Source organism: Heteronotia binoei, chromosome 5, assembly GCF_032191835.1.
Source record: "Heteronotia binoei isolate CCM8104 ecotype False Entrance Well chromosome 5, APGP_CSIRO_Hbin_v1, whole genome shotgun sequence".
Taxonomy (NCBI): domain Eukaryota; kingdom Metazoa; phylum Chordata; class Lepidosauria; order Squamata; family Gekkonidae; genus Heteronotia; species Heteronotia binoei.
In genome coordinates, this window is record NC_083227.1 from 88,588,555 (window position 1) to 88,615,730 (window position 27,176).

General features: G+C 44.5%; 1 protein-coding gene across 1 annotated transcript in view; it reads right to left on the bottom strand.

The window, feature by feature from the left end:
• CACNA2D3 (calcium voltage-gated channel auxiliary subunit alpha2delta 3) overlaps window positions 1–27,176 on the bottom strand; it is a 1,102,401-nt gene that overhangs the window by 539,853 nt on the left and 535,372 nt on the right. The window contains exon 9 of the mRNA XM_060238809.1: window positions 17,748–17,822. Within this exon, the coding sequence (XP_060094792.1) occupies window positions 17,748–17,822 (75 nt within the window). The remainder of the gene's footprint in view (window positions 1–17,747; window positions 17,823–27,176) is intronic.

A 27,176-nucleotide genomic window follows, 5' to 3' on the forward strand; every position in this document is an offset into this window, starting at 1 on the left:
GCGAGCTAGTGGTTAGCTCGCGCCACGACTGTTCTGGTCATGCCCTTCATTTGGCCGATTTAAAATTGGAGGGTGACCTGGTAGCTATCAAGGTACGGAGGTCTAAGACCGATCAAAAGCAGAAGGATGTTGTGATCACCTTGGGTTCGTGCCAGGACCAGGGAATCTGCCCAGTGCTCGCTTTGAACAGGTATATTGCAATACGGGGTGAGGAGGTGGGTCCCTTATTTTGTCATGAAGATCGGTCACCACTGATTAAGTTCCAGTTCTGGACGATCACCAGTAGGGCTTTGGAGAAGCTAGGGCTGGGTGGGGTCAGATTTGGGACCCACTCTTTTCACATTGGGGCAGCATCCACCACTGCTGCTATGGGGTATGCAGGACCGGCCATACAGCGGGTGGGCCGTTGGAGGTCTATGGCGTACAAGGGTTACGTTCGCCCACTGGACACCCAATAAGGCCTGGGTGCAGGAGTGTTCCTGGTGTTGGGTTGTTGACTCTGTTTCTTTCTATTTTCTAGGTGCTGTGGTGTGGCGTGAGAGGCGGAGGATTTTGATCGCTGGCCACAGCATGGTGTTTTGAGAGGCCCACCAGGTGTGGCGTTCCCCAATTGGATTGCAATTGGGGCTCAGCGAGTGGGCTGTAGTCGAGTGGCAGGGGCGTCAAGGCCTTCGGTGGGCCGGCCTACTGCCTCTCCTATTCCAAGGGAGGACGGGTCCTCCGCCACATGTTTTGGTTATCCACCTCGGTGGTAACGATCTCGGCTTGCTGAAAGGGAGGGCCCTTTCACTGCAGGCGATTGAAGATCTCTGAATGATACGGAGCAGGTGGCCCGAGGTGCTGATTTTGTGGTCCCCGCAGGATCTGGAGGGCTGCCTGGGACCCTGCTGGGGTCGAAAGGGCTAGGCACAAGGCCAACAGGGCGATCAAGAAGGCACTGTGTGGAGGCCTTGGTGTTTACCTGCCTCACCCTGCCATAAGGTCGGAGTTGGCGGACCTATATTGGCAGGACGGTGTCCACCTGTTCGTGAAAAGCAATAGGGCATTTTTGCATGAACTATGGCTGGGGCTTCGGTTGGCCTTGGGCCAACCGGTGGGCCCAAGTGTCTAAGCAGAAGCTTGGCATTGTGGTGGCAGGAGTTTGATTTGGGCTATGTAGGTAACCAGTGAGCACCCTCGGTTTCCCCTGTTTTAAGGGAAGTGGTGGGATGGGACGGCAGCTGGGCTGTACAGCTCTCTGCTGTGATGCCCGCCATAGGGTTCCCTCCTTTGGCAGGCTGCTCCTGGGTGTGCAGCATGGCCACTTGAGGGTATTCCCGGCCCTTCGCCGGCCTGGCATTAGCCAGTACAAACTGGCTACTGCCAGGGGCTTGGTGGCTCGCCCTGTCCAGACAGGGAAGGGTCAGGGGTTTCCCTTGGCCTGTCCAGTAGTTTAGGTTGCCCCGTGCCATGGTTGTTCAATAAAGTTGACCTGTTTGTTTATCCAATACACCGTGTTGTCTCGTTCTTCTGACTGTGGGGGGTGGGGGGGTGGGCAAAAGCATCCTTATAAATATACCCATGCATAACAGATCACAGGTTTTGTATATGATATACCCTCTAGTGCATGCAGAATGTGACATGAGGCATATACACTTCCTGATACAATAACATCTATGACTTTTTTGTCATATACATTCAACTTTGGATAGGAATAAGATGTCAGCATAACAACAATGAAATAGAAATTGGCTCCATATGAAGTTATTGTGGCATTTAATCTCATTTGGAAACATGTAGATATCAGATAGGTTACATCCATTTCATAATTTTATACACACACACACACTACAACAGTGTTGAAAATTATAACAGAAACCATACATTATGGGACTAGGTGGCCTGTTTTTTTCTAAGTGTGTTCTAGTACTTGCTGTTCATATAAACATATCAAATACTTCAACAACTCCCTGTCATATCTGACACTAAACTTGCCACTTATAAATTTTGTTAAAACACTTTATTCAACTCAGATGTTTCTCAAATGCTCTTTCTTAATTAGCTTATAAACTGACAAATGAGTATTGCACTCATTCAAATCGTGCCCAGCTTAGCTAATTACTGGAATGTATTTTTATTCCAAGACCCCTGTAATTATGATGAGTGGGTGGGATGCACATGGATTGAAAGCCTGTATATAGCATGCATCCCAGAGGGATAGGAAGTTGTATATGTTAGTAACACAGAGGAACACTGCATGTCACTCAATGGATCTATATATGTGAAAGTTCAATGAGTAGATATTTCCCCACTGCATTTACAATTTTCCTCCAGCCAGAAGTCAACCCAAATGTCATGCAGCTCTTTTAGAAAAAGTGGCTATGACACTCTTCTGAACTGCTGTCTGCCCAGCTAGCAAGGCTACTGCCACACTGAATGACCTGCATTAAAGTCGTCTAGCACTTTCCCACTTCCAGGGAAGAATGGGATATTTTATGCTTGTGGAAAGGCTGTGGCTCATTGGTAAAGTACATGCATTGCTCATAGAAAGTCTTAAATTCAACACCTGAGATCCATCTCAGGTTAAATGATTTATGATATTTCCCTGCTTAGAGAGCATCAGTGAATATGAATAAGCCAACTCTGTGCTAGATAGACTGATTCTTAGTTGAGGTGGGTGGGGACCAGTGTAATGTAATGATGAACCCATCTTATGGAACTTTAAACCTGTTCAGTCACTATACTTAACCATACATATGGTGAAAAGGTGCTACACAATAGCAATTGTGTCTGAAAGAGACAATACATGTAGTTTCAGCTTCAGTATATGTAACCCAAAAACTGTGTGTGTGGGGTGGGGATCATGGTTCTGGTATGCATTTATCAAAGCTGAAAATACTTGTGTTGCACCTTTTGGACAAAATGGTGATCACATATATTGGGAGGATCACATGTGGCACATTCTCCCTATACAAGTTCTCCCCAAATACATGATAAAGTGACTGAAAATCGCTTTTGTCTACCTTTGATCACAGACTGAACTTGTTCAAATTACAAGACTTTTTCAGGCCAGCTTTCTTCAGAGACTGCATGGTAACAGACTATCTTTTTTCAGGAACTCATTTGGCCATCTGGTGAACCTCAGCATGACTGAGTGTGATGGTTTGAGTGTGTGTATAGATGTGTGTCCTTCCAGTCTTCTCATGTGCCATTTATTATTCCTTAATAAACTTTACATACATGGTAAAGTAAACTAAACATCATGTGGTCCTCTCACTAATCTTTAACCTAAAAGATGACTATATTTATTACACATTTTCCCTACAAGATGATATTCATGCAGTTATTCTCCAGCCTTCTCAATAGTTTAATTATCGTGGTACCAAATGCTAATTGATAAGTACATAATGGACTAAAGTGGCGTTAAGCAAGCTGTCAATTTGCCATTGCTTAATGCCATTTGGCAAAAGCATCACACTCGGTCTGTCAAAAATAATTCAGAACAACAAGCAAATGGTAGAACTAGGAAAACAGTACTATTTTCCAGCAATATTAAAATAAAAGTACCGTACTCCAGCTCTAAACTGCAATATGGACTGCAATGTGGAGAATTAAATACGCTACATCCTAAACTCTTAATTGCTGATGCAAGTAAGTTTTAGGATGGATTGGGTTACATTACATAAAGATGTTCCTGTATAAAAGTCTGTATTAATTGGATTGGACCCTGCTCAGTGACAAGGCTAGTTCCAAAGAAAGGATTATTTTCTTTAAAGCAAGATTCCTGACAAAAGGGAGTCACAGAATCCAACCCAGAGCAGATATTAGGATTATATCCTAAAATCTCAATCCACCTAGCACTGATCAGGCTTTTGTTGACTTTGTCTACTTCAGTATTAGTCAATGCTAACTTAAATTGTTTTCAAAGCGGTTTCTGTTGTATCTAAACAGGCATAATGTTTTAATATTCTGATTTCTCTTCTTACTCTCTACCTTCTTGAAGATACTTTGCTTATGAACTGCGTATCTGTTTAAAATTATTATTCTCTGGGAACACTTGAAGTGATGTAAGAAGCAGAGGGACAAAACTGTGACAGATAAATAGATCAACATCAGTGGCCATTAATATCACAGTAAGTCTATCCATTTTTATTGAATAACATTATCAAGGCATATAGTTGGTACATCCTCTACAAGAAGGGATATCAAAAAAAGAGACTGCAAAGGTATCTTTTAAAATATCCCCCCCCCCCAACCTTTCTTTCTGCCACAACAAAAAAGAGAAATAAATGAGAACTGGGCTCAGAAGCCTCCTCTAAACTCAGTCCTCAATACTGCGTTACAGCAGTGTTCAGCAGTTCAACTCTGACCTAATAATAATCAGTGCTGTCTGCAGAGTACTCTTGGGGGCTGGAATCAAAGAAAAGGAGAGGAAAAAATAAAACATCTAAGATCATATAAATAGCTTCTCCTCTGAAACACCTTCAGCTCCACTCCATTTTCCTCTTCCAGCTCAAAGCCTGAAAGGACAGCATTCATTGTTGGTTTCCTATACTAGGATTTGAGAGGGTTTTTTTTCTGTGTGTGTGTGTGGGGGGGGGAGAATAGTCATTCTACCAGAGTTTTTTGTGATGGCCCCCACTGGTTCTGATTACAGACAACTTTTCATGTGGCTCTCGCAAGTCCTGATCCTTTGTGCCCTGGCACACCCCACTCAGGCAGAGAAATAGAGAGTGGATTCTCAGGAGCCATTTAATCACCCTAGATCTGCAAAGAGAAAGAGGGATTTATGGAAATTGGCACATCCTTATAAATGAGACCTGGTCCTTAAAAAAAAAAAAAAGCATTGCATTCTGCTATTTTTCTGTAATGGGATATTTTTCTTTTCACTTAGGTTCTTGAGTAGTCAGTACTCTACAAATCTAAGAACTGATGGTATGGACCTTGGAGAACTGAAAGTTGCATATGTACTAAACCCCATGGCCTTGCTCTTTTCACTGGTTACTATCCCAAAACTTCTGTCTCAATGGACTTCAGTTCCACAGTCTTAGCAACAAATCTGCAACAAACTAGGCTTCCCAGCCTCTCGTTGGGGGCAAGGGTTCCCCACAGTTCTGGGCTCCCCAATCTGCTGGCATGGAGCTAGCCAGTGGTGGGATCCCTACCCCCAAAGAGCTCCATTGCGTCTGATGTGCCTGTCATGATCGTGTCACCTGGAAGTGACATCATCATACCAGACACATCGCACAGGGCATGCGCTAGCAATTTGGGTAAAACTCTATGGCATTATAGGATTTTTACCCAAATTGCTAGAGCATCCCTGCATGACATGCCCAGCACGATGACATCAATTCTGGGTGACATCATCACGCCATGCACGCAAAAGATTCTCCCCACCAAGAGCCAAGTAAGACCTGGCAACCCACTAATAATAGAGTTCTTGCTATGTATAACTGTGATGGACAGGTTGGGCTCTCTCTCTCTCTCTCTAACAGCAACCAGTGAGAGAAGACAGAATGTTGAGAGGAGACTTGAAAAGCAACAGTTAGATGTTAGTACGAGAGAGAAGCTGACAACCTAAGGGCTGAGGTGAAAAGAGTTTTTCTGACTGAGCAGAATTGTATAGAAGAGCTGCTTGAAACAGGTTGAAAACAGTAAATCTGTAACTAAAAGATCCCATTTGGAGGTATGGGACCTTAAGTTCAATGGAAGTAAAACTTTGCTTCTTATACTTTACTTGCATCAGTGTTTTGTTCATATCAGAAATAAAAGTTTTCTTGTTAACCCTCTGTGCCATGTGTCTAAGGGACCCCCCCCTCCCCACACACAATATCTTGGTTTACATACATATACTATAGGATAGAAATGAATGGTGGCAGTGAGTGATTGGAATAGTGTTTGAGCCGCAGCCTCAAACACTCTCTGTGTGAGCGAGGACTGATTATTAAATGGGGCTGTGTTCCCCTGTCTGTGTATGTCTCTGAGAGTGAAGACCTGATGTACAAGATGGCCATAATTCTCTGTAGAGTTTAAAAGTAATAAGAAGGGTAAGTGTGACATCTTGACCTATGTTTAACACATAACCTGAACAAGAGGTTGTAGACGGCAGGCACTCTGTGGGAGTGGAGAAGGGGTCTCACAACAACCAAATACTTAACTCACTCACAAGGTCAGTCAACCTTTTCAATTCCAGATTTGAACACAGTTTTCAGTTGCTACTTCCTAACTAACCATGAGTTAAAGGGAAAGCTGCTCAGTTAAAACACAACATCATTGTGAACAAGGGCACAATTAAAGCATGATGATGTATAACTAATACAGAAAAATAAATTTCACAAAATTATTTGTATTGGAAAACCTTCAAGTTATGTGTTAAATACACTGTGTCGAGTAAACAGACTTTTGGGACAGGCTGCAAAACATTAGTTGCTATAAGAGACAACATCCAGAAAGAAAACTGTCCATCCATAATTGCCCATCTGCTAAATCCACCCAGACTGGAAATCTATATGTAGCAATGAAAGACAACCCACAGACAAGGCAGAGTTGTTCCTGGAGGAATAGCAAATTCATCTTGACTCCAGTTTAAGTTTTTACCTGACACACGGGTGGCCATTTCAAACAAATGTGTGGCACAACTCCATGTGGAAAGCCATTTGTGTGAAGTGGCTCCCCTTATGGTTTGGGAGACTTCAACCACACCACCACAAGTCTCCACAATGCTTTCAAAAGACCATCTAGGGGGATGAAATTAATGGCTTTGCTGGAGTGCAGAAAAGTAATGGATTCAACAGAGGTCTTTGTTTCTGTAGCAAAAAAAAAAAGCAAGCAAGTTCTATTCCACTATTTTAACCCCCTTTTGGCATCTTCTGTTGGATATGCTTGTTGTCCATCTAGAGCAAATTCTCTTTTTATTTAAACGTTGCCCATTTTAAGCAAACTCTAATCTATCCATTTTTCTGCTGTGCCTGAAGAAAAGAGACTCTGTCAATTTGAACTCTTATATAATCTCAACAACAGATGGCAGTTCCACCTCATCTTAATATGCAGTCACCTAGTTCACTGAAAATCCCAAAGCATTACTGCTCTCATTAACTACACTTACAAAAGAGGTTGGATAAAATGTTCTGCTGTTGCCAAGTGCATTGGACCACTTCATGAGTATCTTATTGCTTGCACCACAGTTTTTTTACTTATATTCTGACACTAAACACATTTCCCCCCTGGCAGCCTAGATATGTTCCTGGCAATGCTCCCTCTAAACTGTGGAGTCTTGTGAGCAAAAATTCTACTTTGTGAGCTACTGGCATTAAAGTTGTGAGCAAGAGATCTGGCTACTGCATAAATTAGTTTGCTCTGGGACCATCCTTCCTGAGCTAAGACAAAAATGTGTGAGCTGGAGGCTAAAAAACTGTGAGCTAGCTCACACTAACTCAGCTTAGAGGGAACACTGGTTCCTGGTAATATTTTGTTACAAATAATCCAAGTGAGGAGTTTATTTGGAAACAAGCAGTGAGAAAGGCCAACAAAACAAAGCAAAAAATCTAAAACAAGTGAGTTGTATAATGAAAACTTGGATAAAAGCCAACTTAATAACTGACAGTAAAGGCTGAACGAAAAGTACTTAAATAGGTAATAATCCCATCTGTTCATCAGCATAACTCCTTTCCTTAAAAGAACTTGGGGTGCTGCATGTAGTTTTCTCTTTCTCCAAGATTTCTACTGATGATTTGTATTGTTGATTTGCTTGGTTTGTTAATTTCTTGGTTTTAGGCAATATTTCCAATCTTCCATTTATATTGCTGCTATTATTTAGAGATTGCACTAAAGAACCTCAAGCAGGAATGTATCCCAACTTCCTACAGCTCTTTACATCACCCTAAAACCTGCTCCAGAAGATCTGGAGGCCTTGGGTTCAGTGTACCACTATTTGTTAGAAGTGCCTTTCCTTCATGCAAGAATATTTTTGGTCCCAGTTGATTGTATCGTTTGCATACTTTACTTTTGTGTGTCAAATTGTCTGTTTTTCTGTACAAATGCAAATACTACTAGTACTAAAATGATAATAAAGTGTATTGGGGAACATGATTAAGCTGGTGGTCTCTGGGTTCATCTGCATGGGGTAGACATTATGATTTGCAATCTGGAAACTATGGCATCAAATATGGTCATCTGAGTCAGTAAAATCAACTGGCAAGAGCTGCATGACATACTAAGCAGCTGGCAGTCTTTTTGGTAAACAGGTGAAAATGTAATTAGGGTTTCTAAGGTGGGGCCTGGAATTCTCTTGGAATTACTCTTGGTCCCCAAGATTATAGATCCTCCAGAGGAAATGGCCACTTCAAAGGTGAACTCTATATTACATTATCTAGGAGAAATGCAAGTCATAGAAAGTGGCTGCAGAGAATGGATGCTCAAGGACTTCTGCTTCTCCTGTGACATACCATACAGACTAGAAGAAACTGATTGATAGTTTGTAAGTAAAGGTCAGAAGCTGGTTGGATATTGAGAGAGGGATGAGACTGCTGTTGGTTGGAATCTTCCTATGGAGTGGATTTTTGTTCTTAATACTGGGAATAATCCGAAGAGGATTTTTGAGTTGAGTAGAACATGACTGAACAGCAGCCAATTATACAAACAAAGATATTTCAGATCAAAGGGTTAGTATGATGACATGTAGAATACGCCTTCAAGTGATATACTGGATCCAAAATTGGCACTGTATTGGAAGGCTAGCTTACAGCTATCTCACTAAATAATTTCAATTGAATGAACCTTACTATTGAATTGAGCACAGTTTAAAGCCTTCCTCTAGTCTAAGTAGACGTTTTCAAGTTAAACAACTTTTCTCCAATGGAACCAATGGAAGACCACTTTAGCCAGAAGACAGGTATATTCCACCAAGTTTATAGTGCCTCTAGACAGGGCCAGTCCCAGACTTTTCAATACCCTAAGCAAGGCTACCTACTTGCACCCGCTAACTAATTTTTAAAAAGATTTTTTAAAAATCAGCCATAGCTCCCTAGAGAAATATATATAAATACTCTGGGTGCCCTTGGTTCAAATCCCAACCAGACAGGAAACGGCTGGGGGACACCTGAGGACAGCCCTTCTAGCTGAACCTAAACATGTAAGGTTAGAACAGCGGAGAGTAGGGAACCAGGTATGCCTCACTCCCTGTACTCTTTGGAGGAAGAACAAGACTGACAGGAAGGAAGTGGAGAACGGAAAAGAGAGAGAAAAAGGAAGGGAGGAAAGTAAAGTAAAAGAGAGAGAGAGACAGAGAGAGATGAAGGAAGGAAGTGTGTGAGTGCAAGGTGTGAGTTTGGCATCTGTCTCCACATGTGCTTGTGCATCCAGATATAGTGTGAGATGTGTGGACAGAAGGTATTTTAATTAATTTATTTACTTTAGATTTATATGCCGCCCACTCCACAAGCAGACTCTGGGCAGCTAACAGTCATGATAAAACAGTTTAAAATTCAATTATAAAGGAATAAGAACATATAAACAATTTAAACTACATAAAAAGAGCTATAAGAAAGGTAAAAGTGTATCAGCATATTTATAAAAGTTTCCTTTAAAAAAATGGTTTTATGTCTGTTCTTTAGATAGCCAAGTCTTCTGAACAATTTTATTTTCAATCTTGTGTGATGCTCACTCTATTTAACTATTAATGCTGTTTTTCATTTTCATGTGAACCTGAGGGTAGCACCTAGACTTGAAAAGAAAATCAAAGGGTATCCATGCCACAACATTTCTCATATTTTAAGGAAGCTCCCTGTTCCATCAAAGGTGGCAGGCGAAAGGCAAGAGGAGACAGGGTTAAAGAAGGAACCCTAAGCAAGATCAGTGCTTGAGAGAGCCAGGTGTAAGTGGAGGGACTGTTGCCAGAAGCTGGCCCTGGGTGGTGGGGCTCTGCTGGGGTGGTGAGCCACAGAGGAGGACTCTCTCGGGGAGACACAACTTTTCTGAGCTGGGCATGACAAACTTCTCTCTTGTGCGCAGTGCAACTGAAGAAGGCGTGAGAGCCCTCTGCACCTGCACAGCAAGCCATCCTCCTTAAAGGTGCCAGAGCAAGGCCAGTTTTTTTAAAAGTTGGCAACCCAGAGCATTTCAAGCACTGTGAAGGCATTTGGAGACAAAGGCCCTGCCTTTCAGGTAGTGGTGCATTGCCCTTCTGACCCACTGCCAACACAATCGCCTACAACAGCTCGGCAGCAAGGCGCACACACCATCCTCCTGCAGCGGGTGGCTTTAGGGTTCCTCTGCTGAGCAGTGCCACTGCCACCACCAGCAGGAGAGGGAAGAAGAGCCACCAACCAAGCAGCCACTGCTACTGGTACGAGACTCACCAGGCTTCTTCCTCCTCCAGTGCTGCCATGACACCACTCTCTGCATCAACAGGGGGGGGCAAGGAGGAGTTGCAGCCACACCACCACTGCAGCAGGGAGGGAAGGCAGGTGGGTGAGGGAAGGAGGGAGGGAGGTGAGGGCAGCCCAGTCGAGGGGAGGAGAAAGGGAGGGAAGAAAGCTGGAGCCAGAGCCATGCAAGCCCACATGCCACTCTCCACTGCATGCACTTCCTTCCTCCTGCAGAGCTGGCCACCCTGTGGTCAGATGCCACCCCAGGTGGCCACCTACCCAGCCTACTGGGTAGTGCCAGCACTCCCTGTGGCCTCCCAAGAAGATAAAGGGATGGAGTTAGTGATTCATTACAGCTTTGTAAAGGTGGAGAGATGTAGCCACTTGCCATCTATAATTATACTCAGGCTTTTGACACACCATCCAGTAATATTAAGCTAGCTACATTCTAAACTATTGCCAATTGTAAGAAAAAAGAGTTTGAAAGCAAGCAAAACTCACTGTAGCCTGATTAAATATTTAATGAAACAATTATTATATCTGTCAATTGTTAACTCCCTCACATACACACCCTGGAAAAAATTTGAACAAATGAACTGAAAGATCATGGCCACTGGTGTCCTGCATAATCACAGAAATAGCTTCTTTGGATTTGGTCCTAAGTAATGCCCAAGACTTGGTGAGAAATGTAAAACTGATCACACCGCTTGGGAGCAGTGACCATAAAGTTATTTATTTCACCATTTGTATAAATAGGGAGTTGCCCCAAAAGACCAGCACAACTACATTTAACTTTAAAAGAGGTAAATTATCTGAGATGAGGAGGCATGTAAAGAGGAAATTGAAAGGAAAGGTAAATACAGTCAAAACCCTTGGGGAAGCTTGGAGGCTATTTAAAACTGCAATCCTAGAAGCTCAGATAAAATATATATCATAAGTTAGGAAAGGCACAAACAGGTATAAGAAAAGGCCTGCATGGTTAACAAACAAAGTAATGGAAGCTGTAAAAGGTAAGAAGGACTCCTTTAAGCGGTGGAAAGCTAGTCCAAGTGAGATTAATAAAAGGGAACACAGGCTGTGGCAAATCAAATGCAAGACTGTGATCAGGCAGGCAAAAAGGGACTATGAGGAGCATATTGCAAAAAACATAAAGACCAACAATAAAAATTTCTTCAAATATATTAGAAGCAGGAAACCAGCTAGGGAGGCAGTGGGGCCCTTGGATGACCAAGGGGTAAAAGGATTACTGAAGGACGATAGGGAAATGGCTGAGAAGCTGAATGCATTTTTTGCCTCCATCTTCACTGTGGAAGATGATAGGTGTTTGCCCGTTCCAGAACCACTAATTTTGGAAGGTGTGTTGAAAGACCTGAGTCAGATTGCGGTGACAAGAGAGGAGGTCCTACAACTGATTGATGGATTAAAAAAAAACAGGTTGCTTACCTGTAACTGATTATCTTCGAGTGGTCATCTGTGCAGTCACACACATGGGTTTTCTGCCTGGAACAAACACGACCTCGGAGAATTCAACGCTAACTTAGGCATTTATTTTGGCGCGCATTTCCTCTCGGTCTGAGGAGCACACATACACTGCGCATGCCTGGAGCGAGGGGAAGGTGCTCCACCCACCCAGTTTCTTCTAGCCGTTGTACTGAGAAAAGATAAAGTAGAGCATAAACCAGCAGCAAGGAAGGCTGGGCGGGTGTGTGTGACTGCACTGATGACCACTCGAAGATCATCAGTTACAGGTAACCAATCTGTTTATCTTCATCGTGGTCTCTGTGCAGTCCCACACATGGGTGACTGGTAAGTTGACGTGCACGGAGGCGGGTGCTGGTTCTGTAACAGAAGAGTACATGTTAAACATGCATATAAGAAAAGACAAGTATTGTACTTACAGGACAGAAGACTGGAGGCATCAGTCAAAAATGGAACGAAGTATGGCCTGCCCGAAGGATACATCACGCCGAGCACGAACGTCTAAGGCATAGTGCGTGGCAAAGGTAGATGGAGAAGACCAGACTGCAGCGGCACAGATGTCCTCCATTGGTACGACTCTACAGAAGGCTGATGACATGGAGACGGCTTGAGTGGAGTGAGTTCGTAATCGTTCAGGTACGTGCTGTTTAGCCAATTGGTAGCATAAGGTAATGGCAGCCACAATCCATTTTGAAAACCTCTGTGTTGAGATTTTGTGTCCCTGCTTATGAGTTCCATATGCCACAAAAAGTCTAGGGTTGTTATGGAAGGGACGTGTCATTTCAATGTAGAAAGCAAGGACTCTACATACGTGTAGGTCAGAATCTGAGCTATAAATAATAATTCAGGAGGAAAAATTGTGCAGGGCAGCGTAGGCTGAGAAACGTTTCCACTTTAGAGAGTAAGATTTTCTAGTGGAAGGTTTTCTGGCATTAAGCAGAACATGTCTGACCTCTGAAGGAAAATTCAGAAACTGATTCTCCAGGCAGTCAGTCGCAGAAGTCCCGTGTTGTGATGTAGGACTTTACCGTCCTGTTGAAAGATTAGGTCTCGAACTTGGGGAAACGAGACCTTGGGGAAAATGAGACCTGTTTGAGAGAAGGAGGAGGGTAGTGAACCATGGTTGACGGGGCCACCAGGGAGTGATAAGGATACAGTTGGTCCAACGCCATCCAAGCATCTTTTGGAATAAGTGGTGAAACAGACTGCAGGGTGATCGTGCGGAATATCTTGTATAGAATATGGCGATTGAGATTGCGAAGATCCAGTATTGGACGTTGTCCCCCATCTCTCTTTGGAACCAGGAAGTATCGATGGAACTTTGGTGGAACTGGTTCTACGGCTGCCTTGTCCAGCAAGGTGGAGATCTCTTCCTGAAGAGGGAGTGAAGGGGGAGTACATATGAATCGATGGAGCCTCGGGGGCAAATCGAACTCTATGGTGTAGCCCCTGTGGATGATCGCCAGGACCCAGGAATCTGACGTTATGGACTCCCACACAGGGTAGAATGGACGCGGTCTGGTGCTGTCGATAGGGTGTTGTGGTAGACGGAGAGATGATAGTAGGGAGTCAAAGAGGCTGTTTTGAAGCTGGAGTTGTCTTTTTTGTGGTTTGTGCATGAGGCCTTTGATGGGAGGGTTGTTTAGCTGATGGAGCCTTGCGCTTCCAGAAATCAGCCTGTCGAGGTGAGCAAGGGCGTTTATAATAAGATGGCTTCCAGACTCTCTATTAGGTTGAGACTGTTGTTGATTTACTCCCAACCTCCTAGCCCTTTTTCTACTGTCGTCAACAGTGGTCAGGATGTCATCAGTTGTAGCATTGAACAGACCCTGACCGTCAAAGGGTAAGTCTTCAATTTTAAATTTGATGTCTAGTTGCAATGAGGAGGAGTGGAGCCAGGCATGGCGTCACAAGGCAATGGATGTGGCCATGGTTCTGAATGAGCAAGCAACAGCGTAACGAACCGAATTGATTTGCTGTTTGCTGACTCGGGAAAGCTCTTGTAGAATATGTGATGCTTGTTTCTGTGCAGAGTCAGGTAGAGAAGGGACTATCGTAGTAAGTTGGGACATCAAATTAAAGGTGTAGGCCAAAAAATATGCCAAATAATTATGAATTTTGGAGGTAGCAGTAGAAAAGGAGTAAATTTTTCTCCCTAAGGTGTCTAACTTCTTTCCTTCCTTCTCAGGTGGAACTGGATGACGTGTTTGCTTGGACTTGGACAAAGAATGTACGATCATGGAGTTGGGTGCGGGATGATTAAATAGAAATTTAGAATCTGGAGCATGAATTTTATATAAAGACTCGATCCTTTTTGATGTAGGTGGAAACAATGCGGGCTTATTCCAAGCCTCCTTTAAGCCTTCTAGGTGAACAGGGAGCATTGGGAGGAAGGAGCCTGCAGGTAGGTAAGCATGGACTAAATCATGGACTACATCCGATACTCTTGGCAGTTCAGTAGTGAGTTCTATGTTAACCATATTAGCTATATTGGTAAGTAGGTTTAAGTAAGCCTTGGATCCTTCAGATGGTGAGAGATCGGCCGGTTTGGTAATGTTGGAGACAGGTGACGCTGGTTCAGACGCCATTGATTGAGAAGAGTCCGAGTGTTCAGTTTCAGAATCTTCCAGAACATCCATGGGCGTCATGTATGTTGGCTTAGTGGATATCGATATAGGCTTACTCGGAATGGTAGGTTGGTCAGGTTGAGTTATCTGTTGCTTTGAAGTGGCCGAGAAGACCGATGTAGACTGGGCCGGTGATAATGGTTTTGACTCCTGACTGTAATGTCAGGGTCGGTGAGGAGATTGACTTTTGTGGAGTCGAGAGTATGAAATGTCCTCATGGCACCGAGGTCGATAGGATTCCTCATAGTATCGAGACTCACGGTATCCGGGTTGATAAACTACATCATGGTACCGAGGATGGTATGGTTCTTCATGACACTGGGGTCGATGGATTTCACGAGATGGTGATCTATAGTATTGCCGGTATCTACATGGAGATGGTTACCTAGAGTGTGATGGGCTGTAGTAGTAATAACGATCCCTACGTTGGCTTGGGGACCGTTCAACATAAATTTGAGGGGCCGGATCCTTGGGCATTGAAGGCTCTCGTTATAGTGGAGAGACAGTCGGGTCCTTGAAAGTGCAAGGCATTGAGACTTCCCGGAACGAGTGTGCTCCAAATAGATTAGTTCGCAGACTTCGAAGATGCGAGGATTCCAAGGATTTGGTGTCCAGGATGTTTTCTGGTAGGGATTCATGGACTGATGGAGATCTAGATCGGATGTGGACGACCTCGTCATGTATGACTTCAATGGGAGTCAAGAGCTCCGCTGGAACAGTTGGTGCCATCGACATGCGAGGTCGAGGTCATGGTTTGGTTGGAGGGCCTGGAGTCCAAGGATTGACGATCCGTCTTCGGTTTCGATCTCAAGGGTGTCGAATCCAAGGGGTTTTTGGAGGATGAATCAAGTCGATGTTTCTTAGAGCGTTTTCTGGACTTATGCTTACTGGGAGCTGATGCCATGGAAGCTGCCAGTCGATCCACGTCCCTTTGCAGAGTTAGGGAAGGTGGCAAAATCTGGGATCCAGAAGCGTGGGACATTACAGGCCACAGCGAAGACTCTAAAAGGTGGCTTTTCAGTCTGGCCGCACGATTTTTTATGGCCTCTTTCCCAAACTGGCTGCAATGGACACAGGTATCGGTTCTGTGGGCCTCCCCCAGACGAAATAGACACAAAGAATGTCCATAGGTCAAGAGAATTTTGGTCCAACACTGGGTACACTTTTTGAACGTTGTTTTGGAGTCTTTCTCTTCTATATGCCCGGGGAGGGGTGGAGGGGTTGGGAAGGGAAATCGTAAAGAAGATAAAGTCCTTTTTTTTAATGATACCAGTCGGGAAAGTAGAAGAAGAAGATGGAAAGTTGAGGAAAAATCGAAAAACCAGAGAAGACTGCAATGAAGTTGAGGAGACGCAACAAGGTAGGTATATCCCCAACGGCAGTTAAGAAGAAACTGGGTGGGTGGAGCGCCTTCCCCTCACTCCAGGCTTCTGCAGTGGATGCCTGCTCCCCAGACCGAGAGGGAATGCACGACAAAATAAACACCTAGGCTAGCTTTGCATTCTCTGAGGTCGGGTTCGTTCCAGGTGGAAAAACCATGTGTGGGACTGCACAGAGACCATGATGAAGATCTAATAAGTCACCAGGTCTGGATGGCATACATCCAAGAGTTCTGAAAGATCTCAGCTGAACTTGTGGATCTCCTGACAAAAATATGTAATCTTTCATTGAAATCTGCCTCCGTTCCTGAGGACTGGAAGGTAGGAAATGTCACCCCCATCTTTAAAAAGGGTTCCAGAGGAGATCAAGGAAATTACAGGCCAGTCAGTCTGACTTCAATACCGGGAAAGTTGGTAGAAACCATTATCAAGGACAGATTGAGTAGGCACATTGATGAACACAAGTTATTGGGGAAGACTCAGCACGGGTTCTGTAAGGGAAGATCTTGCCTCACTAACCTGTTACAGTTCTTTGAGGGGGTGTACAAACATGTGGACAAAGTGGACCCAATAGATATTGTTTACCTTGACTTCCAGAAAGCTTTTGATAAAGTTCCTCATCAGAGGCTCCTTAGCAATCTCGAGAGTCATGGAGTAAAAGGACAAGTCCTCTTGTGGCTCAAAAACTGGCTAATTAATAGGAAGCAGAGAGTGAGTATAAATGGGCAGTCTTCGCAGTGGAGGATGGTAAGCAGTGGGGTGCCGCAGGGCTCAGTACTGGGTCCCATGTTCTTTAACTTGTTCATTAATAATCTGGAGTTGGGAGTAAGCAGTGAAGTGGCCAAGTTTGCAGATTACACTAAATTGTTCAGGGTGGTGAGAACCAGAGAGGATTGTGAGGCACTCCAAAGGGATCTGTTGAAGCTGGGTGAGTGGGCATCAATGTGGCAGATGAGGTTCAATGTGGCCAAGTGCAATGTAATGCACGTTGGGGCCAAGAATCCCAGCTACAAATACAAGTTGATGACCAAGAGAAAGATCTTGGGGTTGTGGTAGATAACTCACTGAAACTGTCAAGACAGTGTGCAATTGCAATAAAAAAGTCCAACACCATGCTGGGAATTATTAGGAAGGGAATTGAAAACAAATCAGCCAGTATCATAATGCCCCTGCATAAATCAATGGTGCGATCTTATTTGGAATACTGTGTGCAATTCTGGTCACCGCACCTCAAAAAGGATATTATAGCATTGGAAAAAGTCCAGAAAAGGGCAACTAGAATGATTAAAGGTTTGGAACAGTTTCCCTATGAAGAAAGGTTAAAACGCTTGGGGCTCTTTAGTTTGGAGAAACGTCAACTGCAGGGTGACATGATAGAGGTTTACAAGATAATGCATGGGATGGAGAAAGTAGAGAAAGAAGTACTTTTCTCCCTTTCTCACAATACAAAAACTCATGGGCATTCGATGAAATTGCTGAGCAGTCAGGTTAAGACAGATAAAAGGAGGTACTTCTTCACCCAAAGGATGATTAACATGTGGAATTCATTGCCACAGGAGGTGGTGGTGGCTACAAGCATAGCCAGCTTTAAGAGGGGATTGGAAAAAAATATGGAGCAGAGGTCCATCAGTGGCTATTAGCCACAGTGTGTATACATATATATATGTGTGTGTGTGTGTTTGTGTGTGTATACACACACACATATATTGGACACTGTGTGACTGGATGGGCCATTGGCCTGATCCAACATGGCTTCTCTTATGTTCTTATGTTATGTTCTTTCTAAATGGACAGAGGTAACCCTTCATCTCATCCAATAGTGGGATTTCATTAATTAAAAATAAAATCATTATGTAACAGTGATAGTAATCACATAAGGGAGTTTCCCCTGCTTTGTATAATGCTATTTTTTTTTTTACCTCTTTGTTGGCTCTATCAGCTTGAACTAATGTTCCATTCAGGCATGGTTCAACATAATGGAGTTCTTCGTTATACTGCAGACAGAAAAAAAGAGAAAACAAAAGGTGGAACATTTAATATATAGCTTTGAAAGATAAATTTAAAATAAGAAAAGAAAAGAAAAATATTAAAAAATAGCAAATTATGGCAAAAATGCATATGACCTTAAAGCAACATGGAATTCAGTGTTTCCTTCTCAAATCCATAAACCTTCCTTTACTTAGATATGAGCCCAGTAGCTCCTTAGAAACGAACACAATTTTCAGGAGTCAAAGCTAAATCTTGCTGGTTTCTACATTGCTACTGGACTTGAATCCAGCTATTCTACTGCAGACCTGAAACTATCTTCCTTTACTCAGAGCTTCAAAAACTGAAACTGTGGAGCAGCAGAACTTCCCTATTGTAGCCCAGAAAAAAAATGGTTCAGAACTTACCCCATTATTCATGCCTTTCCGCCCAAATAGGGTCACTAAGGCAGTTAACAAAAGCTAAACATTACAAAGCATATAATAAAACTTCGAATAAAACATGCATCAAAAAGCAGCAATTAAAACTAGAAGAGTTAATTGAGGGAACACCATACACACAAAAAAGTCTTCACCTGCTGGCATAAGACGGAGGGTTTCACCATTCTGGTGGATAAAGGGTTTACTTTCGCAAGGCACTCTATGGCTGCATTCAGACCAGCAGCTCCATGTACATGTGAGGCATTGCAAATCCTGTGGCCCCCAAATGCAGCAGACAAATCCCAATCACACACTCCTGCATGAGGTGCCAATATATTGTGTGGGGGGGTGCGTTGCTGCTTTCACACAGTTGTTGCCTGCCATCCCCTTTTGGTTTTTTTCCCTTACATTTTTAGTGGCCATTGTATATACTCTGTGGTAGTGATTTTAAAAAAAGAATAGTGGTGAGCACCTAGAACAGATTGGCTTCACACCACCAATCCACTTTGCTTGTGTGCTCCTGTGGTCAGAAGCCAGGAAACACAGGAGTGTGGCAGAAGATTTTGCTACCACTTCTCAACTGGTAGCTATTTGATGCATCTCAGAGACATCAGAGAATGGGGTGAGTGCAAGGGTGGAACAGGTAGCAGCTGTGGATTTCTGACCTTGACTTTTTGATTTGCCTGGGGGACATGCCTATGTGGGCGCAAATCACTCATCTGAATGCAGCCTATATGCGGCTGCCCTTGAAAAGCATTTAGAAACTGTGGTTGATACAGAATGCTGCAGCCAAGATACTGACTTACAGCCATGCCTGCTTCCATACAAACATACCTGACAATTATGACCATCCACTGAGAGCGCCCTAATCTGCTAAGTTTGTGCAGATGACAACCTGAGAGAGAGCCTTCTTGGTTGCGCCACCAAATTTGCCCAGATCAACTTCTCATGGCAGAAAAGGGACTTTGTTGCATACTCACAGTCTGGCTGCTGAGATTCCATGACTGACTGAGAACAGTCCATGAGGGCCATAAAGGGGTAGCTCTCCCAAAATGGCAGCAGTTCTGTCTAAAAGGAGAGGATCTAAAGGCAATAGGCATCATGTAAAAAGCCTCTTTAGATGCAGATTCTCCTTTACATATCCAAGTTAGCAAACCATGGTTTACTCTTCAAACTGCTCTCATGTTCAGAATGTGTTTAGTAATTGGGGGTAAATATAACATTTAGATTTCAGGTTTGGATACAAGCTATGATTTGGCATAACCAAAGAAAGAACAGAAGGAATAGCAATGTGCAGGGGGGAAGCAGAAAAGGAAGAAGGTGGAAATGAGCAAGTCTGAGGCTCATTCATGTAGTGCCAAAATATGGTTTAGCATTAATTTGAACTCAGCCAACATGTAGGTTGACAGCTGTTAATAATGTAGTACCTAAGTAGGAGATTAGCATACTTGAATCTTTTTTTAAACAATGAACCTTTTGCCAGATATAGTAAAAATAGCAAAACTATCATTTAATCTTGCTGAAGAGGTATGACTCCTTGCCCCCCAGTATCTTTGTTCAGAGAGAACTGAGTTTGATGTGGAGGTCCTTTCTTTTCTCCAAAGCTTCACAAACCTTCACAAACATTGAGGAAATGACAATTGAATCGAAGTCCAACAGTCAGTAAATAAAAACCACCGAATGATTTATACCAAATACCTCTTTTCATCTCACATAAGAATAATTTTGCAATGATTCACTGCTAGAACACACTTTCACTCTTATAACAAGCCACATTGCCAGTGAGCATTTGTTGGCTCATATTCTGTTCTGCACTCTCTTTATCTAAATAAAACTCTGGCCTGCTCTTAGGCCAGAGTTTTACTTAGCAGAAGCCCCCTGCCTCATTGCAACCTAGTGCACACTAATCATCCGTCTCAATCACTCAGTGCTCTCTAACAATTCCTAATTAATTATACTGGCACACAGACAAGGGTGTTTACTATGGACCATGCCAATTGTTACTGCATACTAACTTGAATTAATAATACCGTGTGGATGCAAATAAACATTTCATCGATACGGCTGTGATTTGCGGCCAGTTTCTGTATAACCCAGTTTGTGTACATCTAAAATATATTAATTTATTTTGAAACATCCATTTTTGGAAGACAGATTTTATGGGCACCTTTATGTTCCTACAGACACTGTCCCCAGTAAATAACATACATTTAAACCTCTGTCAAAGAGACAGAATGTTTTTCTCCAGAAAATGTCTGTAGGCTCCATGTAATGCATAATGACAGTTGAATAAACTGCTCTGTACCATCTTTTACATCAGGTAATGGAAGAGTTAATACCAATTAATTATGGTATATTTCTAACCAATTATCTAATTTCTGTGTGGTTTTGTGTGGTATAAGTCTAGCTAGTCTGTGCAGGTTTTGCATTAGTCACAGAATGTTTCACAATAAGGTTCTCTATGACCTACACCGAGTTGCCATGTTTTAATTATTTTTGCAATCATCTTCCATGCTGCACATTCTCAAACTTGCATTATTTCCATATGTTCAGGGCTCTTAATTCTCCATGTCCCTTTCTTCACCCATGCCCATCCTCCCCCATCTCCCTTTTTTTCTTCTGGGTTACCCACTCCTCCATCAATCCAGTCTTCTCTCTTTCCTGTGCCTAGAAGAGCACCCATTTCTTAAGGCACCTTCATTTGCTACCAGTCTTTAGGAAGTATTTTCACTTCTGTACCCATGAAATATCCATCAATAAACCTGTTTTGCCTAGCTTTGCTAGGTTCTAGTTGAGACTGAAACCATCATTTTTTCAAAGATTTCAGGTTTTCACGGCTGGTAACATCATTAGGGTTTGTAAAATCTTTCGGGATCAAGTGCCGTGTTCTACTGGAGAAAGTTTTCCTTCCAGACGTTTCGTTCTCAGCTGCGGAGAACATCCTCAGTGGCGTTGCAGCCGGAGCAGGCGCTCTGACCTTCTTGGCTGCTGTGCATTGAGTGGGGCCAGGGCTGCTGGAGAGCTGCTATTTCTAGGCTGGAGGGGATGTGATTTTTTCATCAGTGTCTTGCTGAATCACTTTAGTTGGCAGAAACTGAAGATCATCCATCACATTTCTCCCAAGAGCAGTGTGACGAAACGGCCCCAGTCTGCCTACCAGACCCCGTTCCCCAAGCCCCCCCCCCCCCTTTTTGGTGGGAGCTATTTCTCCTCCGGCCACTTGGGCTCGCTGCCACCAGCTGCTCAGCCCAGGAGTTCAGATTGAGAGGAACAGGACTCCCAATCCCCCTCTCCAGCTCTGAGGCCAGGCCTCAAGGTCCTCTGCCACCCTGTACTTGGGTATCACAGAGGCCATAGCACTTCTTCGGGGAACCCCTGGAGGATTGGCACCTTATCCAACTTCATGCCTTCCCCCTTTCCCCGGGGCCCCCTTGATAAAGCAGCGTGGTCTAAAGCGGTTGGAGATCTATGTGGTACAAAGTTTGACTGCCAGCATTCAAAACAGTAAAACTATTTAATTAGAAGAGAAAAAGAAAACAAAACAAAACAAAAGCAGTTGCATGTAAAAGTTTAGCACAGCACCTGAACAGCAACCAGAAGGACAAATAAAAGGTGGATTTAAATGCATCCTCCCGTCCCTGATCTAAACTTGCCCTGCCTTGTGAATGACTTCCTTGGTCTGACTGCCTGGAGTCCACTCCTCCTCTCCCTCAGGAGAAGGCCTCTCCCACAGTCAGGAGCCCACAGACTGACAACCTTTCTCCTTGAGTGCCAGCCGAGAAGTGAACTTTTCCCACCTCACTCCAATAAAAAAAAGAACTTCCTGCCCTTCTAGGAGGCTTTCCCTCTAGAGGTGATGGTTTAGCTCCGGAAGGGAGGAGGGAATGAAGGGAAGGCTAGGCCACAAAGCCTGCCTTAGCAGTTTCATGTTCCCTCCCAACCAAGCACCACCATTAACTAAGATGGCGTTTCTCCACAAGCAGCACTATGTCAGCTTCCTGTTCAAGTTGCAGTGGCTACTTCTTTCACCAATAGGGTTGTGAAGTGCTTGGAGATAAAGTCCTGTCCCCTTCAATAGAGACTTAATAGGATGTTATAAATCATTTGATGTTAATTATCTTCATACCTGCAGTGCTGGATTAAACCCTGTGGAGGCCCCTAGGCAGACGAAATCTTGGGGCCCCCCTCGCAAATCATCTCAGAGTCTGAGTGCCCACCCCACTGCTCACAGCCCCTGCTGCAGCCTGCAGGGACCTTCTTAAAAGCCCCTTTTACTAAGCTACATGGGAGAGGCAGAGAGGCAAACTTGGTGACAACTCCAGGAGCAGCCGCACCAGTCAAGTCAGGCAAAGAGCAGCTGAGTTGCTGACTTCTCAAAGAGTAGCTGAGTTGCTGGCTGCTCATACAGACTGGGAGGGTTGCAAGCAGGGGGGAAACTGGTGGAGGAGAAGCCAGTCTGGGGCCTCTAAAGGGTGCCCACTTGGCGTAATTGTTAATCCGGCTCTGATGCCATGAAAAGCATCATTTTCCCATGGCCACACATTAAGCCTCTGCAAAGGGCACAGGATGTGTCCCCCCAAGCAACTTTATTCCCCACCAGCAAGACATAAGGGGGCATTTCCTCCCTTTCTGACCTCTTTTCTGCCTGCACAAGTTAAGATTTGGGTGCTTGCATGCTTTCCCCTCCCCGCCAAATAATACATGCAGGGTGATTTTGAGCATAAAAGCCACTAGACCAGGGGTGACCAAACAACTGGGAATAACAGTCTCTGTAAAACCAGCACAGGAAAAGATTAGGGATTTTTTTTTGCACCAGTGGGAGAAGGAAACACACATGTACCATATGAATCACTGACCACTGCTTGCATCATTATGCATCTCTCTTTGCCTTTACACCAAGGTTAGTAAGTACAGCTCCTACAAGAGCTATGAAAGTAAGGGAGAACCCTGTGCCACCCTCTTTAATTCTGTCCCTCTTCCAGTGGCTCCCTTGGCTCTTATGCTCTCTTTCCCTGCTCTAGGCCTCTGGGTGACCTCTGTGGTAGAGGAGAAGAACTTGCAAGCCTGCCTATTTCCCCCTCCTTCCTCACTTCACACATAGTGGAAATAGTTGCCTACCTATGAGTCCCAATGCTAAGCATGCTTACTTGAGAATAAGCCTGCATTAACTTCCTCCTTGACCTCCAGGAGCCACACAATATGTGTGAAAGAGGCACATGTTGTTCCTGAGCTGCAGTTTGACCACCCCTGCACCCTTGCACCCCTGAGAGCCAGTTTGGTGTAGTGGTTAAGTGTGCGGACTCTTATCTGGGAGAACCGGGTTTGATTCCCCACTCCTCCACTTGCACCTGCTAGCATGGCCTTGGGTCAGCCATAGCTCTGGCAGAGGTTGTCCTTGATAGGGCAGCTGCTGTGAGAGCCCTCTCAGCCCCACCCACCTCACAGGGTGACTGTTGTGGGGGAGGAAGGTAAAGGAGATTGTGAGCCGCTCTGAGACTCTTTGGAGTGGAGGGCGGGATATAAATCCAATATCTTCTTCTTCTAGAGACAAAGGGATTAAGCAGTTCCTCTCTACCATCTTTCCTACTAGTAGTCTTCTCATGCCTGTATTTTATTAACTGGAGAATATTACTCTCACTTGATATATAATGCCTAGTGTGGCCATCACATGATGATGACTTTCCATCAGGGACTGTCCTTTTGACTTACAGGAAAGTTCCTGGTGGATCACTGGAGCCAGAAGGAAACAGAGCCATGCCCAAGTAGCTCTGCTCAACACTGCAGGAGCCATACAGCCTGGTTTGTTCTAAGACCATTTGGACTTCATAGTACATACCCGCTCTCTGTTCCCTCAAGGAGAGGCTCTTAGCTTATGGATACAGAATACGTTCTGAATACAAGTTCAGCCCCTGACACCTCTAGCGAAAAGGATCTCAGGTATGAAATTCTGCTACTCTGACAGAGAATAAAACAGGTGCATATGCTCATTGTCTGCAGCTTATAATTACCTCATCTTTTAGCTGACCACTTAATGCACTTTAGATTATGTCAAGTTAAGCAAAAGTGATAGTTTTCAATGAATTCCTGCATCTAGGGGTCATTTCACAGAAAAAGAGGTGCCAGAGCTCATTAGCACAACTGACATCACCAGAAGGTGCACTAAATTACCGTATATCAGCTCAGCATCTACCTTAAAATGCTTCTTGAATTATAACTGTCATAATAAAACCTTAGTCCCATCATACTTTTTAAAATTACTTTCTCCTTTATGGCCACAGTGGCATGATGAAGATTTTCATCTGTCTGCTTTATATGTTTTGGTTATTTCCCCATTTTTGTGGGGGGAAATATTAGAAAGTTTGTCAGATCATAGAGTTCAGCAAAATTCTCACAGGGGGAGGTTGAGCAATGGAGCCCAGAAGCAAGTTTTGGGTTTTTTTGCCAGGGGGAGGGGGTAAGAAAGCGCACAATAAAATCTAGAGGTTCCAGAGCTTTGCTCCTGTGAGCTCCTGCCCAAGATGAAGCCTGCCTCTAGGACAAGATAATAATGCTATTTTATACATTCTCCTGCAATCAGCTACAAAATAATTTCTGTCAAGCATGGTAAAATGTAATGGTGATCTATGGTTTTAGGGTCCTCCATAAAGCTGGTCTGTAAAACATTATGGAGGGCCGAGGTAACATGGCTCTGTTATTCTCCCCCCCCCCCTCCTACTTTATGGCTTTTGTAGTGAATTAGGAAAGGAAACTAGTAGAGAAGAGAAGGAGTGACACCTTCCCATACATTCCTGCATGGGAGTGTAGACCATCTGGGAAAGCAAGGACAAGATACTGATAACGTAGTGAGAATGTAGACTTTTATAATAGTTTATGCACCGGCTGGCATTCCTCACCCCTTCCCGTGAGAATCCTTTGATGTATGTCTTAAAAGAAGTGTATCAATGTATTGTTGGCATCACTCTCAAAGTCCTGCACCAAGAGAGCATCTCAATTTAGCAATAAACGTAGTTTTGTATCTACTTGACTCGTTCTTTTGAAACTCGCATGCTTGACATTTTGAAAGTGATCCTAGAAGAAGTTTAATGGCCCTGGCAACTTTGTAACTGGATGGCTGAAAAGATTCCAGAGAGCAGTGAATTTCTAGAACCTGAAGAAGGGGCGAGAGCATCTACACCGCCGTGACACGTGCTAGATGCCCAGAGAGTCATGGGGAGAGGCTCCCCTCTCCACATTCAACAACTCTCGGTCACCCCTTGACAGAGGCAGCCATGCATGTCCACAAGCATGATGGACGAGGCGCAACCGCGCCGAGATGCTATTCTGACCAGGCACATGCGAAAGGTGAGAATGGTGATGGGAGTGGACAAGGAGTGCGAGCCGGAGGAAGAATGTGGAGCCGCCACTGCCATCCTAGCGGAGGGGAAAGTACCCCTGTTAGAGATGGAGGGAGAAGGATCCCACAAGCCGTCGGGCCCCAGTGAGGAGGAAGACGAAGGGGCCCGGGAGTTTTGCCTAATGGTGAGAAAGGAGGTCAAAGAGGTCGCCAAGGGGCTGTGGGATGAGATGGAAACGACGGCCTCACTCAAGGCCAGAGAATTCAAGAAGCAGGTTGATCGCATCCTGAGACCTGCAGACCCAAGGAGAATCCCGCAGCCAACCGCGGCTAGACCCTCGGCAATCCCACCCAGAGCACAACCAGCAAGGGCGCCCCTTCTGCGAAAGGGGCCCTGAAGGAGAGAGCTGGATGCTACCTTTGATGGGGACCCAGAGGAGGTGGAATATTTCACCATTCAAGCCAACAGCTACATGCACTACTGGGGGAACACCTTCCCCAATGAATTCAACCGGGTCGACTACCTCAGGTCGAAGCTGAAGGGAGCGGCTAAGCGCTGGTATGTGAGCTTATATGAAGCAATGAGCCCGGAATTGGACGATGTGGCCACTTTCCTCCAGGCGCTACTGACCCAGTATGAAGACCCTCTGCAAGAGACCCACGTGCTAGCCACTCTGAGGGACATTCAGCAAGGGTCCAAGTTGATCCATGAGTATGCAGCCGAATTTGATTCCAACGCGGCTAAGGTGAGAGGATGGAGCGAGTTGATGAATATTGAGCACTTCACTCGAGGTTTGAACGCGAGCATACTGGATCGGGCCCTACAGCAGGCGAGGCCGGCTACCCTAATAGGGTGGATATAATTAGTGGGTGAAGTTGAGACCAACATGAAAAGAGTGGCCCTCCAGGACCAACAGCAGTGTGGCAAGGGAGGTTGGGATCAGAAAACCGGTGTGAAAACAGAAGCGAAGACAACCCAGGTGGGGGGAGGAGTGGGAAAACTCCTGCTGGCCTGCAAGTGCTTTTGTTGTGGGGATACAAACCACCTGGCTGTCAACTGTCCTAACCCCCCGAGACCAGTGTCGACCATCTCGAAAGCAAGCACCCCAATGTCAAAGAAACCGACCAGCCGTCCTAAGGATGCAGCGAAGAGCAGCGCGGCAGTGAGTTCAATCCTGGAGGAAGAGACCATCATCATTGACGAGCTGAGTGAGATGTCTTGGGATGACGAGCCGGCGGGAAACGAAAACAACCTGCTCTAAATAGTGCTAACCAGCAGGTTGCGGAATCACCGGCGCCACTCAGGGTGAGAATAGCGGGATCGTTATTCTTTGTTCCAATGACTTTGCTAAACTGCAAGCTTAGGAGATTTATTCATGTGAAGGCCATGATTGACTCCGGGTGCACGAGGGACATAATCACCCCTAAGTTAGTGGACGCTTTGGGGCTTCCCACAGCCTCCTTACCCCACCCCATTCAGTTTGAGCAGATGGACGGGTCAGTGATGAAGGGGGAGCCTTGTATTTTGGAAACTCAGCTGGTCCCAGTAGGCATTAAAGATCATTGGGACCACGAGAACTTTGTGATAGCCCCCTCTTCATACGATGTGG